The sequence below is a fragment of the Psittacula echo genome, assembly GCF_963264785.1.
Source record: "Psittacula echo genome assembly, chromosome: 2".
Taxonomy (NCBI): Eukaryota; Metazoa; Chordata; class Aves; order Psittaciformes; family Psittacidae; genus Psittacula; species Psittacula echo.
The window spans coordinates 73151891-73172641 of NC_137737.1; the positions used below are offsets into that span (position 1 = coordinate 73151891).

At 37.8% G+C, this 20751-nt stretch overlaps 1 protein-coding gene across 1 annotated transcript in view; it reads right to left on the reverse strand.

Moving 5' to 3' along the window:
* Nucleotides 1–20751, reverse strand: part of GMDS (GDP-mannose 4,6-dehydratase) — a gene marked incomplete at its 5' end in the record, with an annotated part of 421709 nt that overhangs the window by 330736 nt on the left and 70222 nt on the right. The window contains one exon of the mRNA XM_080610674.1: nt 19693–19802. Coding sequence (XP_080466800.1) covers nt 19693–19802 — 110 coding nt within the window. The remainder of the gene's footprint in view (nt 1–19692; nt 19803–20751) is intronic.

A 20751-nucleotide genomic window follows, 5' to 3' on the forward strand; every position in this document is an offset into this window, starting at 1 on the left:
TTTCCAGAGCAGTTTTATAAACAACTCAGTCATTAGAATATGCAAGTATACTTTATAAAGTAACCCATGTAATACCTATTACAACTAAATGGCTGTAACACATACATTCTGGCGGGAAGCATATGCACTTCTGAGACCGATGCAACTGAACCTTTACACTGCAGCTCATGCTTTGAAGTAGGAAACCATAAATGGAAGTTATTGCTTTCTTCACTTCACATACAAGGTGAAAAGTCCTTACAAAATGCCCACAGAATGCCACAACGACAGATCTTATTAGAAAGGCAGTAACACAGAAGAGCTACAGTCCTTGCTATGTGGAACTAATGTCATATCTATATTAGCAGCAGAGTCTAAAGGGACATCCAACACACCATCCTACCTTGTCGATGCTGTTAAACTCTGCTGCTTGTCACTGTGAAATAAAGCCATTTCTTTAGAAGCAGATGGATACTGTACCCTTTAGAAGCTTGTTTTAAATGAGCTAGGTCAGGGAACAGCAGTCTCTTAGGTACAGATGAGCAGGAACATGGCTCAAAAGTACTGGTCTGTAGAGGAAGGCTCTGAAAAAGGTTAGCCATATAGGTTAGAAGAGAGGAGGTTCTGGTTTAAAAGTTTATTACGCATGAAGGCACTCCTGGTTTGGGGGTAAAAGAGTGGAAAGGTAGTTTGCATCCACTGTCAGCTGCTAAGTAAGGATCTTAAGTCATTGCAGGTGAAGTGGATGCCAGCTGTTGGTGGTAAAACAGCCTGAAGGCAAGCAAACAATTTAAACTCAACTGTTTTCAGCTTTCTGAGAGACATACTGTAACAATTTTTTTATATATATTTTTATTTTTTTATTAAAAATTTTACAAATCTTTTCCAAGGTAGAGAATGAAAAACCCTGACTTATGGGATAAAACTACTCTAAATCCAGTGGTATTCAACCAGGAATTATGCAGGAGACCTTCCCACTTACAAACTTTAAATTCAAATTATTTGAAGACAAAACACCCAGAAATGAAAACATATAACTTTACATGTAGCTTCTTATTAAAAAAACCCTAACAAAACAATACTTCCCATCCCCTCGAACACCACTAAAAAATCACAAAATAAAACACAAGCAAAAAAACAACAAAAAAAAACCAAACCCACGCAAAAAAAAAAAAAAAACACCCACAAAAAAAAAAAAAAAAACCACAAAAAAAAACCCACAAAAAAAAAATCAAGAGAAAAATATTATTTTTGTATCATTCCACAGGAAGTTGTTGCTTCTGTTTTGGTCTGTTTTAAATATAAATCCAAAATCAAAGTGAAAGTAGTATTACAGTAAACAGGCTGTGCTACAAGCTGAAAAAGGGACTGAAACAACAGTTTACACAGGTAACAACAGAAGTTGCATAGCACACAAGTTTCTGCATGCTTGGGATCTTCCAAACAGGTGTGCAAGCACAAATATCATGTAGTTCAGCAAGGCCAAGTGCAAGGTCCTGCAGCTGGGTTGGGGCAATCCCAGGCACAGCTACAGACTGGGTGGAGAATGGATTGAGAAAAGCCCTGAGGAGAAGGACTTGGAGATGCTGGTTGACAGTAAGCTCAACATGATCCAGCAATGTGCGCTTGCAGCCTAGAAAGCCAACTGTATGCTGGGCTGCATCAAAGGGAGTGTGGCCAGCCAGCTGAGGGAGGTGATCCTCACCCTCTACTCTGCTCTCATGAGACCTCACCTGCAGCTCTGCATTCAGCTTTGGGGCCCACAACACAAGAGGGTCATGGACCTGCTTGAGTCAGTCCAGAGGAAGTCACAAAGATGACGAAGGGCTGGAGTACCTCTCCTATGAAGACACGCTGAGAGAGTTGGGCTTGTTCAGCCTGGAGAAAAGAAGGGAGACCTTATAGCAGCATTCCAGTACCTAAAGGGGGCCTACAAGAAACCTGGAGAGGTACTTTATATGAGGGCATGTAGTGATAGGAAAAGGGGGAATGGTTTTAAACTAAAAGAGGGCAGACTTAGATTTCTTCCTTTGCTTTTGTTTTCATATGGGCTAGTGTTTCTACCTGGATTATCTCACTGGCCCCTACAACTAACTCAGATGGATGCCAAATGGCAAAGACAGAAATCTAAGCTGTGGACATTACACACACACACACATATATATATCTCAGTAAAACAGATTTTTTTTGATTCAAAAAGACTGACACAAGACAATAGCTCCAAAGAGTCCATTTACCTTTACCGTCACCTTGTCAGCAAAAGAATTATTCAGTGTTCAGCCATATCAAGGAAAAGGTATAGCAGGACGTTGATGGTGGTTTTGTTCATGAAACCACTACTCAAAAAGCATCATCCCTACACTGAGCCTTGTTTTGATGGTTGCATGGCATTTATCTTTTTATTATTTTTTAAGAAGGTGATGTTCAGACACCCAACTTCTAGTCTTAATGTGACATAATGGAACATTTTCCTGACTTGGTCTGAGAAGAGGGAATGTGTGGAATATCAGTTTCTCTGCGAAAGTGGAAACACGTGCAAGTGGCAGATGACAACGTTCTATTCCAAACTTCATCAAACCAGTGTCATACTGTTTAACATGCAGACAAATAGGTAGCTTCCCTCCCATGTGTATCCTATATTCTTCCCACTAAGGAAGTCAAGCCTGCAAAACTATCCAGAAGCAAGAGTAGGCTGCTACAGATCACTGAGCTTTCAGTATCTGTATATTTTGTATTTTTACATCTTATTATTGTTGTAGATAGTTGTATTGACTAGTCCCCCTGGGATAAGGTTTGGCCTATTTTTCAAGAGCAACTTGAAGATTAGGAGGTGGGAACAGATGGTTCTAGTCATAGCCTTTTAAATCAGTTCCAAAGCGTAATATTTTCACATACTCCCCATGCTTACCAGTCATCCAAAAAAAAAAAAAAAAAAAAAAAAAAAAAAGTTTTAATCAAAAAATGAAAGAAAAGGAGAAAAAAAAAGATGAAACTAATTTATTAAGTCTTGCTTTTGTACTTTGACTGGTATGTTTTAATAAGTAATGAAACACCCAATCTACTATACTTGTACTATTATCATTACATTTAGCACACGATGTGACAAATACTTGAAATCTTTAGCGTTATTAATATATGGAAAATAGCTTTGATGGCATTCCAAGTAATTAAGCTGTGGACACAATGCAACTAACTTATAACAGTGCAGCTCAACATGCATAAAATGTGATATCTAATAATAACAATCTAATAAAAAGTTAACAGAATATTCTTTTCTGTTATCCTATCTCTTAATAATTTCATGTGTCTTTTGTATTACTGTTTCCCACGTACTGCTATAGAGAAACAAATCAGGGAAAAGAAAGAACATAAAAGTTAGGAGATAAAATACATCTGATTAATAGTCAAAAACAACAGTACAGATAATATAGCCTCCAGATTTCATTGCTTGTCAGACAAGCAATTTCTCACTTTGAACACAGCATTTTAAAAATAACTACAATATGTTTCCATGTTCAGAGAAAAACAGCAATTAGAGAGAACTACCAATTTATGAAGATCCTTTAAATCACAATAACTGACAAAAATAACTATTGCCCTATTACCCTCTCATTTTCAATCAAAATTTCTAAAGCTTTTTTTTTTTTTTTTTTAAGTAGTTCTAAATGTTATGTGACCGAATGGGCAAAACCAGTAATACGTGCACTAATAACAATTTCAGTAACGAAAACAAAGTGTGGACAGGCTACCATGGACTGTTAGAAAAAAAACCAAGCAATATAGACACATAAGTTTGCCCTTATTTATAGGTTATGCTTACAAATAACCACACCTGTGCTTAAATTTTTAAAATGCATCTGCCCACATTTATAGCAAACGTTTTTAACTACAATTTTATAACATATCGACAAAAATGATATCTTAAATGAGCAGATTTAATTTAGCAAGTATAGTTTCTGATTTTATGCAAATATAATCAGGTTGTACAAATTGGTTTATGTAGGCTGAGAGCTAAAGAAAGCAAAAAATTCCTGAAGATCAAGAATCCACCACAACCATCAGCGGTGCTGGGCAAACACCATTTCAGTTGAAGCCAAGAAAAAACACATTAGAAAGCTTAGTCTGAAGTAAGGTGTCTAACTGTGTTAGTGGAAGGGAATCAAAGATACATTTCTATTCGATTGCTTCATTTAAAGTATGTTTTAATATTACAGCATGACAGTGCCACCCAGAAGTGATGCTAAAACAGCAGAGCCTATTTAGGGCTTAGAAGATGCATGAAGAAGTAGCCTCCATGCTGGAGGTCCTGCAGCATATTCAATACAGCAGATAGAGTTTAACACACAAATTGACTGAATGGCACCTAAGTAAAGGTCTAGTGAAAGCCAAGTTTCCACACACCTATGTGCACCTTGGGATGCTCTTTTCAAACTCATAGGCATACTGCATGAAAGCCACTTCAAAAAGTTTAAAAGTTATTTGTGAAGTTTTATTCTTAACATATATTAAATAACATCTAATTACATTATGGAAAAAGTTCCTCCTCAAATATTAAAGATAAAACATTCATCTTCCCACACCCCATAAAACCAAAAGTGCCTGCCTACTTAAAAAAAACCAAACCCAACCATAAATTAAAATTTAAGCTACATCTAATTAAGGTTCAACTGCTTCCTTGCCTTGAAACACAATTACGTTTTCAATACATTGTTCTTATAACCTTTAAATTCCAAATTATTTACACTCCATGGCGCTAGAAAGCCACATGTTTCACTTCGTTAACAGTGAAGTTTGTGAACATGTTAAAATCTCCCAGTAAATATGCATATGTAACATGTCATTAAGAAGGATACCCCTCCTATAAAAATGTTAACATTTGCTTACAGAAGTAAAGTCAACTTTAATCTATACTTGCTGACAGAGAGGATAATATATTACAGACAATTCTGTTTTATCCATGGGTCTTGCTATATTAAATGTTCTTCTGCTTTTTGTTTTGTTTTAAAGCAAACCTTTCTTGGCTTAAAAATATTTCAGCTGTATTAAGGAACCCACAGAATCAATGGAAAATCTGCCTTGTGAATGAGGACAGGTTTTCGTGTTAGATAGTGTTACACATATTTTTCAACCATTAAATTACAACAATATTACTGCTCTTAGATTACTAAATCTACACTGACAGTATCATAAATTACTGCTATTGATCAGTTGCATGTCATTATTGTAAAATTTTGACTTCAATATGACTCGATGCTAATCATCAGATTTCCAATTATTTATTTTAAGTTGAAGCACTGGAGAGAAAGTTCAAGTCATTTGCTTTGATTTATTTAGTATAAATAAAGAATACCCTACACTAATATTTATAGAGGAATTCTAGTTCAGTACCTTAACCACAAATGTAAGGCAACGAATTATAAGTAATAAACTACTTACACAATTTAAACAATGTTAACAGTACGCAATTCTCCAAAACCTACCCAAAGGTTTGGTCTTCAACTGCCTTGTATAACATTTTTTTAAATCTTAATTAGCATCCAGTGTTTACATTTCAACTTTCTAAGGCATATTTTTCATCACTGTAAGCTCTTTAACAAAAATAATGCAGTGGTGAATATAGTAACACTATAAAATGCAATTACGCACTGGAATCTGCAACACTCAGTAATGATACTCATACATCTACATGTGATCTGTCAAAGAATGTACAACACCTAGAAATACTGATGCCTGAAAAAAGCTGAAGTATTAAACACCGAACAGTAACAAAAATCTGCAAGCATGAAATACTCCCAGGCACTGTAGAGAATCCCTTCCAGTGACTTGAGTTGCCTTGGGATCAGACCTCATGCCAAATCAATCATTTTCTTTCATTAAAATTATTGCTACCAGCTTCAGGAAAATCTAGTACATGAAAAACTAAACAAAGCAAAACAAAAACCCTGAGAGATTTTACAGAATTTCTTGTTTGAAAAGAATTCTCATTTATCAGTTATTTACATACCATACTGTTTCAATTAAGTTGTACCATTTGAAATCTACAGGAAGAATTATATACCATTTTATTTCAGATAAAACTTGCAAGGACTGCTAATATAATTAAAGTTGATACATGGAAAAGATTACAGTATAAACAGATCAGCATATAAATAATTAGCATCTTACATTATCCTCTACTCAACACAAATTTTTAGTTTATTTTTTCAGTGGAATTGGCATTTTAGATAATGTGGTTTTAGTAAACTAACTGAATCTTTTACTAGCTCCATAGAGTCAGGTGTGCTGAATGTACACACTGTTTTCAGGAGCATTTTTTAGAGCTTTGCAATTAAGTTTTACTGCCCAGCTAACTAAATACATAGGTTGCGTACGCCTTGTAATTAAAATACATCATTTCTGGAGGATGTTCTTTGCCACAATGGAGTTTTAGAGACAAGTCAAAGGAAAAATATTACACCAATATAAGATTAGAAAAGCTCCACAGAACTCACAGCTTGTTACACACATACAGGTTTAAAAAAAATCAAGAGTATTATGCATATTAAAATCTTTAAAGCAATACTTCAAACTTCTAGCATCCTTTAATTTGTTTTTACATCTTTGTTTGATGCTGTATCCTTTGTTCTGATGCTATGCCAGTGAAATTGCATCACCATGAAGCAACATTATGCAAGAACGTCTGGCTAAAATTAAAATACGATTTCTCAGCATCACATAGTTACAGGAAAAATGCAGTTCAGGCATTCACAATGCAATTATGCAAGCCAGTATATTCAGTAAATACTTAATGAAAAAGTAAAGTAATGGAAAGCTAGTATGGATAGCTGTGTAGGCAGATAAACCACCAGTCTGCTCCTCCTGTTGCTGTAACTACACTTCCGGAGTCTCAGTGTATTGCCGAAGATGCTCAACATAGCTCCACTTCAAAAAAGTCAGATTGGTAAAAACTAATAGTAGTTGAGGAGTTCCTCATGCCACGGCAGACAGTACTGAACTTAAAAAAAAAAAAATGGGGGGGGAGAGGGGGGAAGGGAAAAAGGAAAGCATTTCCAAACAATCTGCTGTTATGAAAAAAATACCCAACTTCTCCGCAAAACAAGTTCCATGTTAAGGCACAAACACTGATAAAGATGTCCTCACTCTTCAGACCCAAGTGTTTCATACAAGCAAGTAAAATGCTCAGTTGTTGCTAAGTTAAAGCTCTTCATTATCTCTGACGAGAACTGAGAAATTTCCTGAATAACTTTTCTGCCTGCTAAAGTAAAACACAGCAGCATCAAAATATGATTAAACTGCGCCAACACTATTTAAACCAGTATGATTCCTAATTTGGATGGATTAGCAATAAATACCAGATGCAGACTCTCCACAAAGTAAACAACTGAGTGTCATCTGTGAATGAGATGATCAAGATACAATATTCTATACAGATTCCCTCAAGATCATTGCTATAAACAGAAAAGACAACAAGTGATCTTAAACATCTGAGAATTACAACTTTTTTTTCCCTGATATATTTTTCAACATGGCTAAACTGAACAACTATGTCTATTCCCAACACCCACAAAATTTATTAACTCTAATGAAGTAGCTGGAACTCAAATTATGTTTCACCTTCAGTTTCTAAAAAGTTCAAGGAAAAATAGAAATTTGTGTCCAGACTATTGTAACAGTGGAATTAATCCCTGCTGACATAAATGTGCTTTGTCACTCATGACCACACAGCCTTTCTAAATCATAGGTTCTGTGAGCCTAAACGTGCACGTCTCACTGCAACAGTTCTTTGACAGAAATGTTTTGCGTGCTTTAAGTTATCTCTATGCTGTTTTACACTCTAAGAAAATAAGCAAAACCATTTTTACCGCAGAAAATATTTTACTTCTCTTGTTTCGCATGCCTGTAAAACATACCAAGTAGCTTTGAGACGCACAGTGCATTTCTTCCACAGATGAAGGAAGTCGAGAGGATACACATACATTTTTAAAGCTGCATAAACCACAAAGCCAAACTTACACAGAACAAAGAACAAATGTAGTGTTACTCAGCAAGAAGACCAGAAACATGCACACACACATAAACCCCAACAGTCCTAATAAACCTAAAGGAAAAAAGAAATACTGCTTTGTTATGCAAATACACCATTTCAAAATTGAGAAAATTAAATGATGTCATTCAAGCTAATATCCTTACCTCAATGGAAAAGAGGCAAGAGACAACAACAACCCTCCCTCCCCACCAACCCCCTCGCAAACACTTATTTCACTGAGGTTTGGCTTAAATAGGAGTCTGTAGCACTTAGCCCCAAGAAGAATTACAAAGAGAGTTTTGAAACTGCTTATTTTAAGAAGTTTGTTTTGCCAACCTAATTTATCTGAATAATCAATGCAATGCATGCGTAACTGCTTATTCAGATTTTTCATAGATTCCATTTCTAATGTTTAGAACAGCAATTTAATAAATTATTTCTAAAAGTATAAAAGCACAACCACATTGTTTCTTCCAAGAGTTTAATATGCCTCCGCAAAAGGATGTTCAGAAGCACAATAAAAGTCTAAAAACATGATATACCAAATTAAGTCCATACTTAGCAACAGAAAAAAAATGGATTAAGACAGCTTCATATTATTACTCATCCAACAAATCACATGTATTTCCTCCATTTAATAGCAGTGCTTTACCAGTGTTTGAATAGCAGATATTGCATATAACTGTTACATCAACATTCTCCTTTAAATTGTCACTTTCATTTTAAAACATTAAAAACCAATAAAATACAAAAAAACCCAAACCAAAACACATGCAGACCCACTCATACAGCTGCACGAACAGTAATTTAGCCATAAAGAGAAAGCTCCAGAAGTTAGTTATTATATTAGCACTTTCTATAGTATACAATGAACGATACTGAAAATCACCTACTCTTCTGTAGTGCTGCATTACCCTCAGATCTCAGTAAACTGTAGCAGCTAGCATGAGCTACAACACTTCAAATAAATCAAATACGCTTTTCTTTAAACCTGTAAGAAATAAATTACATGGTGGGTTGGTTTTCAAATAGCCTGCTGAAGGGGGTGGATGGATCACTAAAATATCAAATTTCTGAAAACGAAACATTGTATGAGCAAAATAGAAACCTGCCAGGTATCACCAAGTTATTGTAACAATTTTTCAGGCAACTGGGTTAAAAAGCATTTGTTTACAGAAAGTAAAACCCTAATGAGGTCCATCAGAAATGTAAACCGTAAGGCTAATGCTCAGCCAGGATGGTTGCCCTCAGAGCTGTAACAGAAAGAAAATGTCTTGTAGCTCTAAGATAGCATCCCACATCAACAATTACAGCCTTGACATAATTTCTAGACTACTCTAGTCACACTAGAATAATAATTCCTCAACTTCTTTTCTATCATCCTACTATGATATCTTTAAATCCCGGTCCTGAGCAACCATTGACATCAAAGCTTCAATTCCACCTTTTATTTTGGGATCATCCTACTACAAAATTTTAGATGCAGATGAGCATACAACAATATATGTTAATGCCTAGATGACTGCAGCTATTTTGCAGCCATTAATTTTCTACTTAATAAATACCAAGTCAAACACTGTGCTACTTTTATTAATCAAACACTTCTAGAGACGAATCTGCAGTTTGACCCATTTTATTAGCAAACCTAATTTTGGGGATCAGAGCAGAACAGACTGCAGCTCTTTTTCTAAAAACACTGACATTTGAGCAAACTTTACCAAAGAATGCTTGCCTGAATGAGGACTGACATTTCCTTTCTCTAACTCGCTTAACTAAGAAATAGGCATTCTGGCCAACTCCTACAGTACCCCAAGGCAGCTGTATATCACTTTCAGTTGCAACTTGTGAATACTTTCTTTTTCCTTCTGTCTCTTTATTTTGACATGCATATTATGTTAGCTGATTTCAATCATGTTGCATGAGTGGATGACATACCTTAAAAGATTAAGTTTTGCCACCTGGGACTATTCCAGAAATTCAGTACTTTATAGCATCTCATACCCTTCTTCATCCTTTATGCGCCTGCATTATCAATAGTAGCTTTCTTTCCTATTTTATGCCTAACAAGACGTTCAAGGCTGAAGTTGATACAAGTCAGATTGAAGTGTCATTCCCCTCTCATTCCCATTTCAGGATGGAGCTGCTTCATTGTGTACAACGCTCTGCTGCCATCTATTTGACATAAAAAATACAACGCTGTGAATGCCGCAACTGGTTCTGCCGTCCCTTTTCCCCAGCTTTCTCTTCCCCTGCAGCAGCTGTTGGAAAAATACTACTAGGGAAGTTTTTGATCCTTCCTCCCCACTCCCGCCTCGATGTAGAAATCACTTCAGCATTTACTTTTGCACTTCAAAATAGCTACAACTACAGCAGAGATTTGGTTCTTGGCAATAAAACCATAATTAGAGAATAAACCACCCTTCTCTAAAAGGGAATCCAATTTAACAACCTTCTTCCATTCATAACCTCAAACGAGAGGCCAGTTCTAAAGTTTGTTTTAAAGCAACTATTTTAATATTTGTAATGCAATTATGTAGCAAAAGAGCTCATCAAGGGCATGACTTCAACAGCTATCCAGACCTATCTGGGGCCATGGCATTGAATGAACATGGATTCACCAGCTGCCTGCCTTCCCTGCATTGCAGCAGACTTAAAATCCAGGAGTCAGTTAGGAAGTCAAATTACTGAGCCTTAAAGCAGAAACCACACACAAAGCATGAGATGAAGGAGGTGGTACTTTATCCGTCAGCAGGGTCACGAAGATAAACGCCACTTCATTTATCACAGTGTTCAGCCTGCTTTGTACATAACTGCACAACACAGGAACAGCAGCTAAAAAAAGTCCCTAAGTTGCATTTGTAAAACTTCATGCAAGAGACACCCACCAAAGCTGCAAAAAAGATCTAAAGGAATCTGTAACCTTCAGTTACAGATTCACAAGAGCCTATATTCTGCTCTTTAATTACCAAGCCATATGAAACAGTCCTGTTTCAGGGCTTAGCTGGGTCCTTTTCACATCCCTGATTAAGTAGTCATATACTTTCATTTTTTTACATGGTTGCCTTCGTAATTCACTTAAGTAACACACTGGTAGAAATGTGCTTCAGTATTTACCCTGGAAATGATCCATATGAAAAAATAACAAAAGGAAAGATTAAAAAAGAAAAGCAAAAACATCGCAAGTTAGTCACACAAACTATAAGTAAGGTCACTGTGATCCAAAAAGCATATAAACTCGTGTGTATTTTTCCGGGGGGGGGGGATACCCTACATCAGAGAAGAAAAGGAGTGGGGTTGTTGAGGGAGGGAAAGGGCAGGTAAGGAGAAAATGAGAAAGGTGGAATAGGAGGACACAGACGCAATGTCAGCCCGAAGCAGAAGTCATGTGCTATCTTCTGTGGTATTAAAAGATAACCATAAACAGAATACCTTAATTTTCTTGTTGGTTTTGGGGAGCAATTTGTTAATGCTTGTATTTGCTAATAGATACTAGTACCACTGAGTGTGTTATTCCATTGTTCTTTTTATGTATTCAGAGCATTTGCAGCCACAATATATGTATTTAACTATTAAAGCTAATCTGCCTTATAAAATTAAAAGTTGCATTAAGTTCCTTAGGAACAATTGGGTTTAAATCTATTTAGCCTGACAATACAAGCTGCATTTACAAAGATTGTGTAAAGTTGCCATAAGCATTTAGTGAGAAGAGACATACAAGTTCCAATTGCAAGCCATTACTGGAATTACCTTTCTTCTTAGGCCACTCACAAAATCTGTTTGAACAGGTACTGCAAGTATTATATTTAAAACATTGCTCTGGATAATTGAAGTGTAAAAGTACCTTAAACTTGATTGCTTAAAAGGAATTATATTACTGAAAGTGTTTAAACTACACACAGCAGAACACCACATACAACAATTTGAAAGAAATGCTCAAGAGGCTTATTCTGCCCTCTGGTGCACTCCATCCCAAAAGGACACAGCATCCTGAACAAACCCCAGGAAAGCACACAAGCAACTCCAACAGTGTGAAGTAAAAGGGGTTTGCTGAGCTACATACAGTAAGGCTGTTCAGCACCTTTCAGGATCATAGCCTGGATGATACCAGCAAAAGCAATAGCAGTAAAGTATTCTGCAGGACAGAAGATAGATCAGCTAATTTTTATTCTTTAATAATTAGAGCAGTGCGCCTAATTGCACTGGCTAAGGACCAAGACACCATCATGTGAAGCACTGTGCAAATACAGAATTTCCTGGTTTGCATAAAAATTTTTTAGTGATATTATGTTCATGAGGCTGATGTTGCAAGCTGCCACCACCAGTAAACAGATGATGAGAAATGAACAGGTATCCAAGCACGTCATAGAACACAGTACCACAGGCCCATACAGGGATCATACACTAATCAGATGTATGCTAGGGCAGCAGGTTCTACACTTATAGTCTTTTATAGCACAAATCAGGTTTGGAAACTCACTGTTTGGCTAATAAAATGAACTACCCTATATGCTAAATTAGAGGTAATTTGATATCATCTTGAGACAATAAAATATTCTATAAAGCATAACAATAAAATTCTCTAACTCCATAAAATTAAGGTTTGTTAAGCTTATTTTTGCCTATGAGTAAGTCTTACTGCATCTCAGAGTGCTGCTAATATTCTTTACACTGCTATACTGAAAAGCCAAACCGCTTGTTTTATAAAACACACACACACAAAAAATCCATCAATTTTTTCAGAAGCTGCAGGATTCTGCGCTATTCATAGAATCATAGAATAGTTAGGGTTGGAAAGGACCTTAAGATCATCTAGTTCCAACCCCCCTGCCATGGGCAGGGACACCCCACACTAAACCATGTCACCCAAGGCCTCATCCAACCTGGCCTTGAACACCGCCAAGGATGGAGCATTCACAACCTCCCTGGGCAACCCATTCCAGTGCCTCACCACCCTCTCAGTAAAGAATTTCTTCCTTAGATCCAATCTAAACTTCCCCTGTTGAAGTTTTAACCCATTACCCCTTGTCCTGTCACTACAGTCCCTGATGAATAGTCCCTCCCCAGCATCCTTGTAGGCCCCCTTCAGGTACTGGAAGGCTGCTCTGAGGTCTCCACGCAGCCTTCTCTTCTCCAGCCTGAACAGCCCCAACTTTCTCAGCCTGTCTCCATACGGGAGGTGCTCCAGTCCCCTGATCATCCTCGTGGCCCTCCTCTGGACTTGTTCCAACAGTTCCATGTCCTTTTTATGTTGAGGACACCAGAACCGCAAACAATACTCCAAGTAAGGTCTCACAAGAGCAGAGTAGTAGAGGGGCAGGATCACCTCCTTCGACCTGCTGGTCACGCTCCTCTTGAGGCAGCCCAGGATACAGTTGGCTTTCTGGGCTGCGAGCGCACACTGAAGCCGGCTCATGTTCATTTTCTCATTGACCAACACCCCCAAGTCCTTCTCTTCAGGGCTGCTCTGAATCTCTTCTCTGCCCAACCTGTAGCTGTGCCTGGGATTGCTCCCACCCAGGTGTAGGACCTTGCACTTGGCATGGTTAAACTTCATAAGGTTGGCATCAGCCCACCTCACAAGCGTGTCAAGGTCCCTCTGGATGGCATCCCTTCCCTCCGTTGTATCAACCGAACCACACAGCTTGGTGTCATCAGCAAACTTGCTGAGGGCGCACTCCGTCCCACTGTCCATGTCATCGACAAAGATGTTGAACAAGACCGGTCCCAACACCGATCCCTGAGGGACACCACTCGTTACCGGTCTCCAGCCGGACATCGAGCCATTGACCACAACTCTTTGCGTGCGGCCATCCAGCCAGTTCTTTATTCATAATAATCTTAAAACCCGTGCAATAATGTAACAGTACAACAATGTATACTGAGTGATAGTAACCATGAGGTACAGTATATAAAACATTTGTTATGCAAGTTGTAATACACAATTCTAAGCCTTGCTACTAATGCAATAGTAGAAAAGTTTTACAATTAATTCCTTGAATTATTTAACCTGCAGTTTTATATAAGCAAGATTGTACAAAATTAAAAAACCCAAAAAAACAAAAACAAATGAAAAAACCCAAACAACCTCCCCCCCCAAAAAAAAAACCAAACCAAAACAAAAAAAACCCTTTTCCCAGAAGGAAGTATTGGAGAATCAGAACCAAACTAGTTAAGTACAGTTACCATGTAAGCAAGTAAGCAGCATCATTATGATTACAAATAGGTATCTACCATGATAAAAAAAAAAATCCACGCTACAAACTTCTTGTGAAGATCCCTGTTTAATGTATGGACTTTATGGCAATAACAAAACACATCTCCAACACAAGGAACAATGTTCAGAGCTAATCAACCAAATAGACAATGGCAGCAATCACTAGAAGCTATTTTACTTCAGTGTTACTGAAATGATTAAAGCTAAACCAAACCAAATTGAAGGGTTTTCAAAGAAAGGACCCTAATAGAAAGCTCTTCTGTAAGGAGGGCACATTGCCCAATCTGGCTATTGAATGGCTCAAGGACAGACCTCGAAAGGAAGGATTCCAGAACTCAACAACCAGAAGACTTCCGTTCTCAGGTCTGGCTTCATTTTGGAATGAGTTATTTAAGCTTGTGCCTTGGCTTTCTTCATAGATAAGCACTCACTGGATACAGGCAGTGGAAGTACCTTCTCCACATGAGACTGCCTGAGAGTGACTCAGTTCTCTCCTAAACAGACTTTCTCATAGATGATTTTCAACTATCCTAACTGCACGGGTAGAAAGGGGATGAGGAAAGGAGACTGCAGGAAAAAGTCAGCAACAGATATTTTTAATTATCTGAACTGTGTCCTAAACAGAAGGATGCCAGCTTCCATGCCGTGTCCCGGACACTGCTTCCGCACCTTCCAGTTGCACAGCACCATCTCCCGCCCCCCACAATGGTTCAAAACCATAGTTACAACTGCAGGAAGAAGCATCCCATAAAAGAATACACTGGGAAATGAAAAAGACCACTTGTTTACCATAGCATTCATGCTCTTTGGACCAGGAGGAGTCCAGGGAAGCAAACAGGTTTTGCAACATGATGATGAAGCACTAAAGGCTTTCCTCAGATATTGGGAAAAAAACCCTCATATTCATAGAACCTAGTCCTCATGAGGGACTTAAACCATCCCAATATCTGCTACAGGGACAACGCAGCAGGCTACGCACAATCCAGGAGGTTTCTGGAATGCATTGATAACCTCCAAATACAGGTGACTAAACAGCTTACAAGGCAAAATGCTATGAATATTCAACTCTTACAGTCATGGCAGCCTTAGCTGCAGTGATTATGAGCTTGGCAGGAAAGGGCATGGGGTTCACACATGACACCAAGTTGGCCACAAGCTAGCAAAGGCCAACTGCATCTTCAGCTGCATTAAGTGTCACCAGAAGAGCAAGGAGGTGTTCTTTTGCCTCTACAGTGCTGAGTGGTGACCGCACTGTGAATTCTAGGGTGCCAGAATTATGTACTGACATAACAGACCCACAATGGGCTGAAGGATTTGACCATCTGGCATGTGAAGAGCGGTTTAGAGCTGTGCTTGTTTGCCTGGAGAAGGCTCAGATGGGGCTCTGACTGATGTGTGTAAAAATACCTGATGGGTGTTGGGAAGAATATAGATGACCCAGGCAAACTCTTCTCAGTGGCAACCAGTGATAGGAGGTGAGGCAAAGGGCAAAAAGTGAAATACAGGAAATGCCATTGAAAAATATGAAAAACTTTGTGGTGGTAGGTGTTGTGTTTTTGTTTTTTTTTTTACTGTGAGGGTGATGGAACTGCAAAGATGAAGGAACAGGTTGTTCAGGGGGGCTATGGAGTCTCTATCCTACTTAAAATTTCAATGGACAAAGTCCTTTGCAACCTGCTCTAGCTGACTCTTCTTTGCGTAAGGAGCTAGGACTACACAGTCTCCAGAGGTCCCTTCCAACCTTCAGCCATTCTGTGATTCTTATAAGTTTATATGATAACTCTTGCTTGTGTACTTCAATTTTCTTCTCACCGCAGCAATCCCACTTTCCTACCGCCCAGCATGCAATGTGTAACTTTAGGATGCAGCACAGCCACAGGTGAGCACAGGTTTTTACATAAGGTGGAATTTTAGTCCATGGGCTCTGAAGATGTTGTTGCTATTTCTTTTATTTATTCCTCTCCCCTACTGCCACTTCACTCTCCATGCAGTGTGAAAACAGACAGTCACATTAACAGGTACAGTGTTGAAATGAAGTAGTAGTTCATAATATGTTTGGTTCACAGCAATTAGGGATCAGTATTTGATGCAGATAAAACCACAAAATAATCAGAAATTAGTAAGGTCTTTCACTTTGCCAGCATTAGGAAAGAGGAGTCTAAAGGCCTCCAAGACTGAGGGCCTTCTCTTTGGAGAGCACAGAAATACATAAGGAGAAATAGAGAAGATAAAAGCTGAGTTCAGTAGACAAGTGTAAAGGGATCTTTAGTCAAATGAGGGGTTATATGAAAAGAGCCCCTTGATTTTTACATTTCACCTTTCAGGTAGGCTTTGCTTCTTAAACTTAATTCCCATGAGATTCTAGGCACCCACATGTCCGCAAGAACTTAAAACTAAATAGAACTTTAATATCCCTAAACTAAAGAAGAACTCATAAAATACATGTGCTATAAAATTTCTGGCAACAAATGCCAGCAGTAAGTAGGCAAAATAACTTTCTACTACACAATAAGATTTAAAGAAGTAAACTAGGCAATTGTGGCTATCTGCACTACACCCAAATTTATTAGGCTATTTACATGATGGCTAGGACAGCAATAGCCATAAAACTGGAGCTGTTTCTTCAGTCCTATTATGTTTAACTGCTAAGTGCAATAACTTTCAAGTGCTGAAAGCAAGTAATCTTTTATTAAGGTTGCACTGCCTTTTTGCTTCAGAAATTTATAAAAAAAAATATTTACCAACTTCACCAGTTCAACAGAACTCAAAAAAAATCTTACAGGTCAGTCAAATACTGATGAAATCACTTTTCCTTCAGAAAAAAAAAAGTTACAAGTTCACATCTGTGTGTGTGTGTGCGCACATCTACTGAAATACTGTGCAAGAAGAGACTTTAATATATTTTAGCCTACCTAACATTTGGATAATTGTTTTTCAAGACATTCAACAGATAGAAGTATATGAGTATAGAGTTACGTACCACAATTTAGACTAAGCAATCTGCATGCTGCTGATACACAGTAATGGCAAATCATAGTCAATGCACTGGATTCCCAAAGAACCAAAAGCCAAAGCAGCAGAACATGTAAAGACTGGAGAGAAAAAACGAGGCTAAACTGTTTACTTAGTAACTCTGAAGTGAATGTGCTACTGTTTTCTGAACATCCAATAGAGAAGCTACAGTGCAAAGAGCTAATCCCTATTTCCTACCAAAACAGACAGGAACACACACTGGATAATTTGTTCCTACTGATGATATCATTCTGTTAAGTTTACTGTTTTTAATAAGGAGCAAGTTTAAGTCTTCTCTCACTTTCTCCCATGAACAAGATCAGATCAGCCTCTCAGTGACCTACTTCATGAGTCATAGTCCTCACTATTTATGATTCAGAAAAACGTCTTCTCTGACAGTATTTCCCAGACTACTGTGGGCTCATTCCAAGAACCAATTTCATCTTCATTGGTTTCCTACAGGAAACCAGACCAACTTCCTATTATTTTATTTTCCTTCATTTCAGCACAGCTCATATAAACTAACTGGAAGTGAGAGTGATAGAAAACTTTATTCTGCATAAACACAAGCCAACACAAACACCACCAAAAAATACTGAACACGTCACTGGTTCAAAGTCACCAGAATGCGAAGCAAGCTAAGATCAGAAGTTCTTTTCCCTCCTTCCCTAAACACAATGCACAAAGGCAAAACCAGTAAGTTTACATACCAAAGTGGTAAGAGCTGTTCAGGTATCTGCTGAAGACATTTACCCCTAACAGATCACCAAGTTCTAATTCCCTCTTCTAACATTGGGAATTGTTTCAAAATGCACTTTTGAACTGCTTTTAAGTCCAACTTAAAGTACTATAGTCAAGTTCCCTAACTACCTCAAGTCAACAGACTTGGGGTGCCTAGGTTCTCTCCTCAACTGTAAGAACAGAAGGATTACTGGAGATGATAGGAAGCATAATAAGCACACCCTGCAGTCCGTCTAGACTTCCAGTAGGACTCCAAACATTGCTTAACTATTGGACTGCCACATTCAAGCTAGCTTCTAAGACAGCCATTTTGATGGCTCCTCACTGTGCTCGTTGTATCCCTAAGGCACACGAGATGTCCAAAAGCCAAGACTAAGTGTCTGATCTGCATTGGTTCAAAATGTTCATGCAGTGAGATACTTGAGGAATAAACTTTCCCAGAGCTCATGGCAATGTCATGCAAGAACCTATAGCAGCATCCCCCCCACCACCCCTTTATGCCCTCCCACTGGAGCACTGTGATTTGAGCTGTTAGCAGCTGCAGCAGCCACATGGAGATAGGTCAGGACTAGAATATTAGTAACATCCTAACACCACCTAAGGGACACAAGTATTTTCCCTGTAGATTGTTATCCAATGCACTTGTTCAAGAAAAGAAATGATGGAACATTTAGCTGTGGACTGCAAATACCCAGCAACGTTTGCTGGCTCAGGTTTCACCCTGCAAAGCAGCACTTAAATTGCATCTGGACCAAAGCTGCCCTTGGACTCATGCAGCCTTGTTCTTATACTGCTGCTCCTCAGCTAAAAAAACAAACCAGAGACTAATGTTTAGCAGGGAGAAATCGGATAATTACCAGTTAAGAATACATTCACATCACACACAATAAGGACAGGAGATAACACTGACACACAATTTATTTTAAAGAGAATTTGCTGCCTGGCCATCAGTTTCAGCTTGCAATCATGAATCGGGGCATGAACAACATTTTCACAAGTAAATAGAGATCACCTGTTAATAGACCAAGCTTTTCCATGAGACAGCAATATGGCTTAACATATGTAAAATACAAATTAAAGTTACCCTCTCTATTATTGTTCATTTTTTCCTTATGATGAAACAGGCTTGCAGGGTCATGTTACCCATCTTCAGCAAGTCCTTTTGTTTCAGTTTCTGTAACTTTTTGCCAACCAAAAATCCAGAAATTTTATAATACCACTAGTAGGAGCAAAGCTGTTTTCTCTATTTGTTGGTCAATCTTTCAAAGAATACCACCTGAATGAAAACTGGTATAGTGATAGACTAGAAGTGATACGCTCTGATAACATCTACTGATTTTAATGCAAACAGAATAATGTGTTTCTAAGAACCATTTGACCTAACAACACTAAAAAACTTCTCCACTAGGACTGATCAGCAGCAAACTCCACAACAGAAGTTGTTTCAAATGGTAGAAAAAAAATCACATTTTTAAACCTGTAGGTTTTGTTGATAATGACAACTTAGCCTTACTTAATCCAACATCTTAATATATTTTTAGTAGCAAGACTCATACAGTAATACAGCACTGCAGCAAACAACTATCTGGATTTAAGGCAGTGTTTACCTGCTAAAGTTAGCAGTTGTTAAAACAGCTACAAATGCTGCAGTCTAAAATAATTAAAGCAGTATGCCACTGCCAATGCATATTCATAATTCTCAGTGCTAGAAGCTACTCACCTTGACATGGCTCTGAGCTCCCAGGTTGTATATCTCAGTGGGTTTGACTTCATTAATGATCTTCACCAGGCAGGTGCTGTCTGTGAGATCACCATAGTGCAGCTTCATGTCTTCAGAGTTTAAGAACACAGAGTTAATACACTTTAGTCCCAGAACAGTACAGCAATTTTTGGTCCAAATGCTATTCCAGGTTTAAAATCCAAGTAAACATTTACTGGAAAAAGTTAAAAGATCACCAGCTGAACAAAGTTTTGCTTGTTGTTTTTCTGTGCTTTAAGCACAAAATATATTTCCTTGCAGAAGTAATAACTACCACTTCAAATTCTCTTTTCAATAATCTGATTTATCTAGCAGCACTTATATCATTTGTTTAATAGTTTACACTTCATTAACTCAGGTAGTATAAATTAGAACAATGTCATATATAGAATTTCAGTCACAAACCCTCACATTATTTTAATTAAGGTTTCTAATATCACTCACAAAGACTTTTAATTACTTAAGCATGCTCCAATAGCTTTTTCCTCCTTCCCAAAATGTCATACATGTTTATGTTCCTTACTGTAAATAATTTCACAACACAACAAAAATGTCTGATACAACTACAAGATGAACATTAAAGTAACATTACAGTACTACGTGCTGCATATATTACTATTGTTTTCCCATTTAAAACTATCAATAAACACCAAAAAGGAATTTCAGAGAACATTGTAACTGTCAATGAAACATACTTCATGATACTACACAGGAAAATGTCAAATGTGGTTAGCTAAGTCAGTCATAGAATCATAGAATAGTTAGGGTTGGAAAGGACCTTAAGATCATCTAGAACTGTTATTTTTTCTTTCCTGATTGAGTTACTTTCCAATCTGAGTGTGAGAAAGTAGGTAAGAGCATGAGACCAGCTTTTCTTATGGTATGCTTTTTTTGTTGTCGTTTTTAACAGTTTAAGGCAGCAAGGAAGTACAGATCACACAGTTCTCAGGTGTTCAGCTCTGCACATTCCTATCTAACATGTGCTTGAGGCCTTCCAGGTTGATGAAGTGATACAGAACA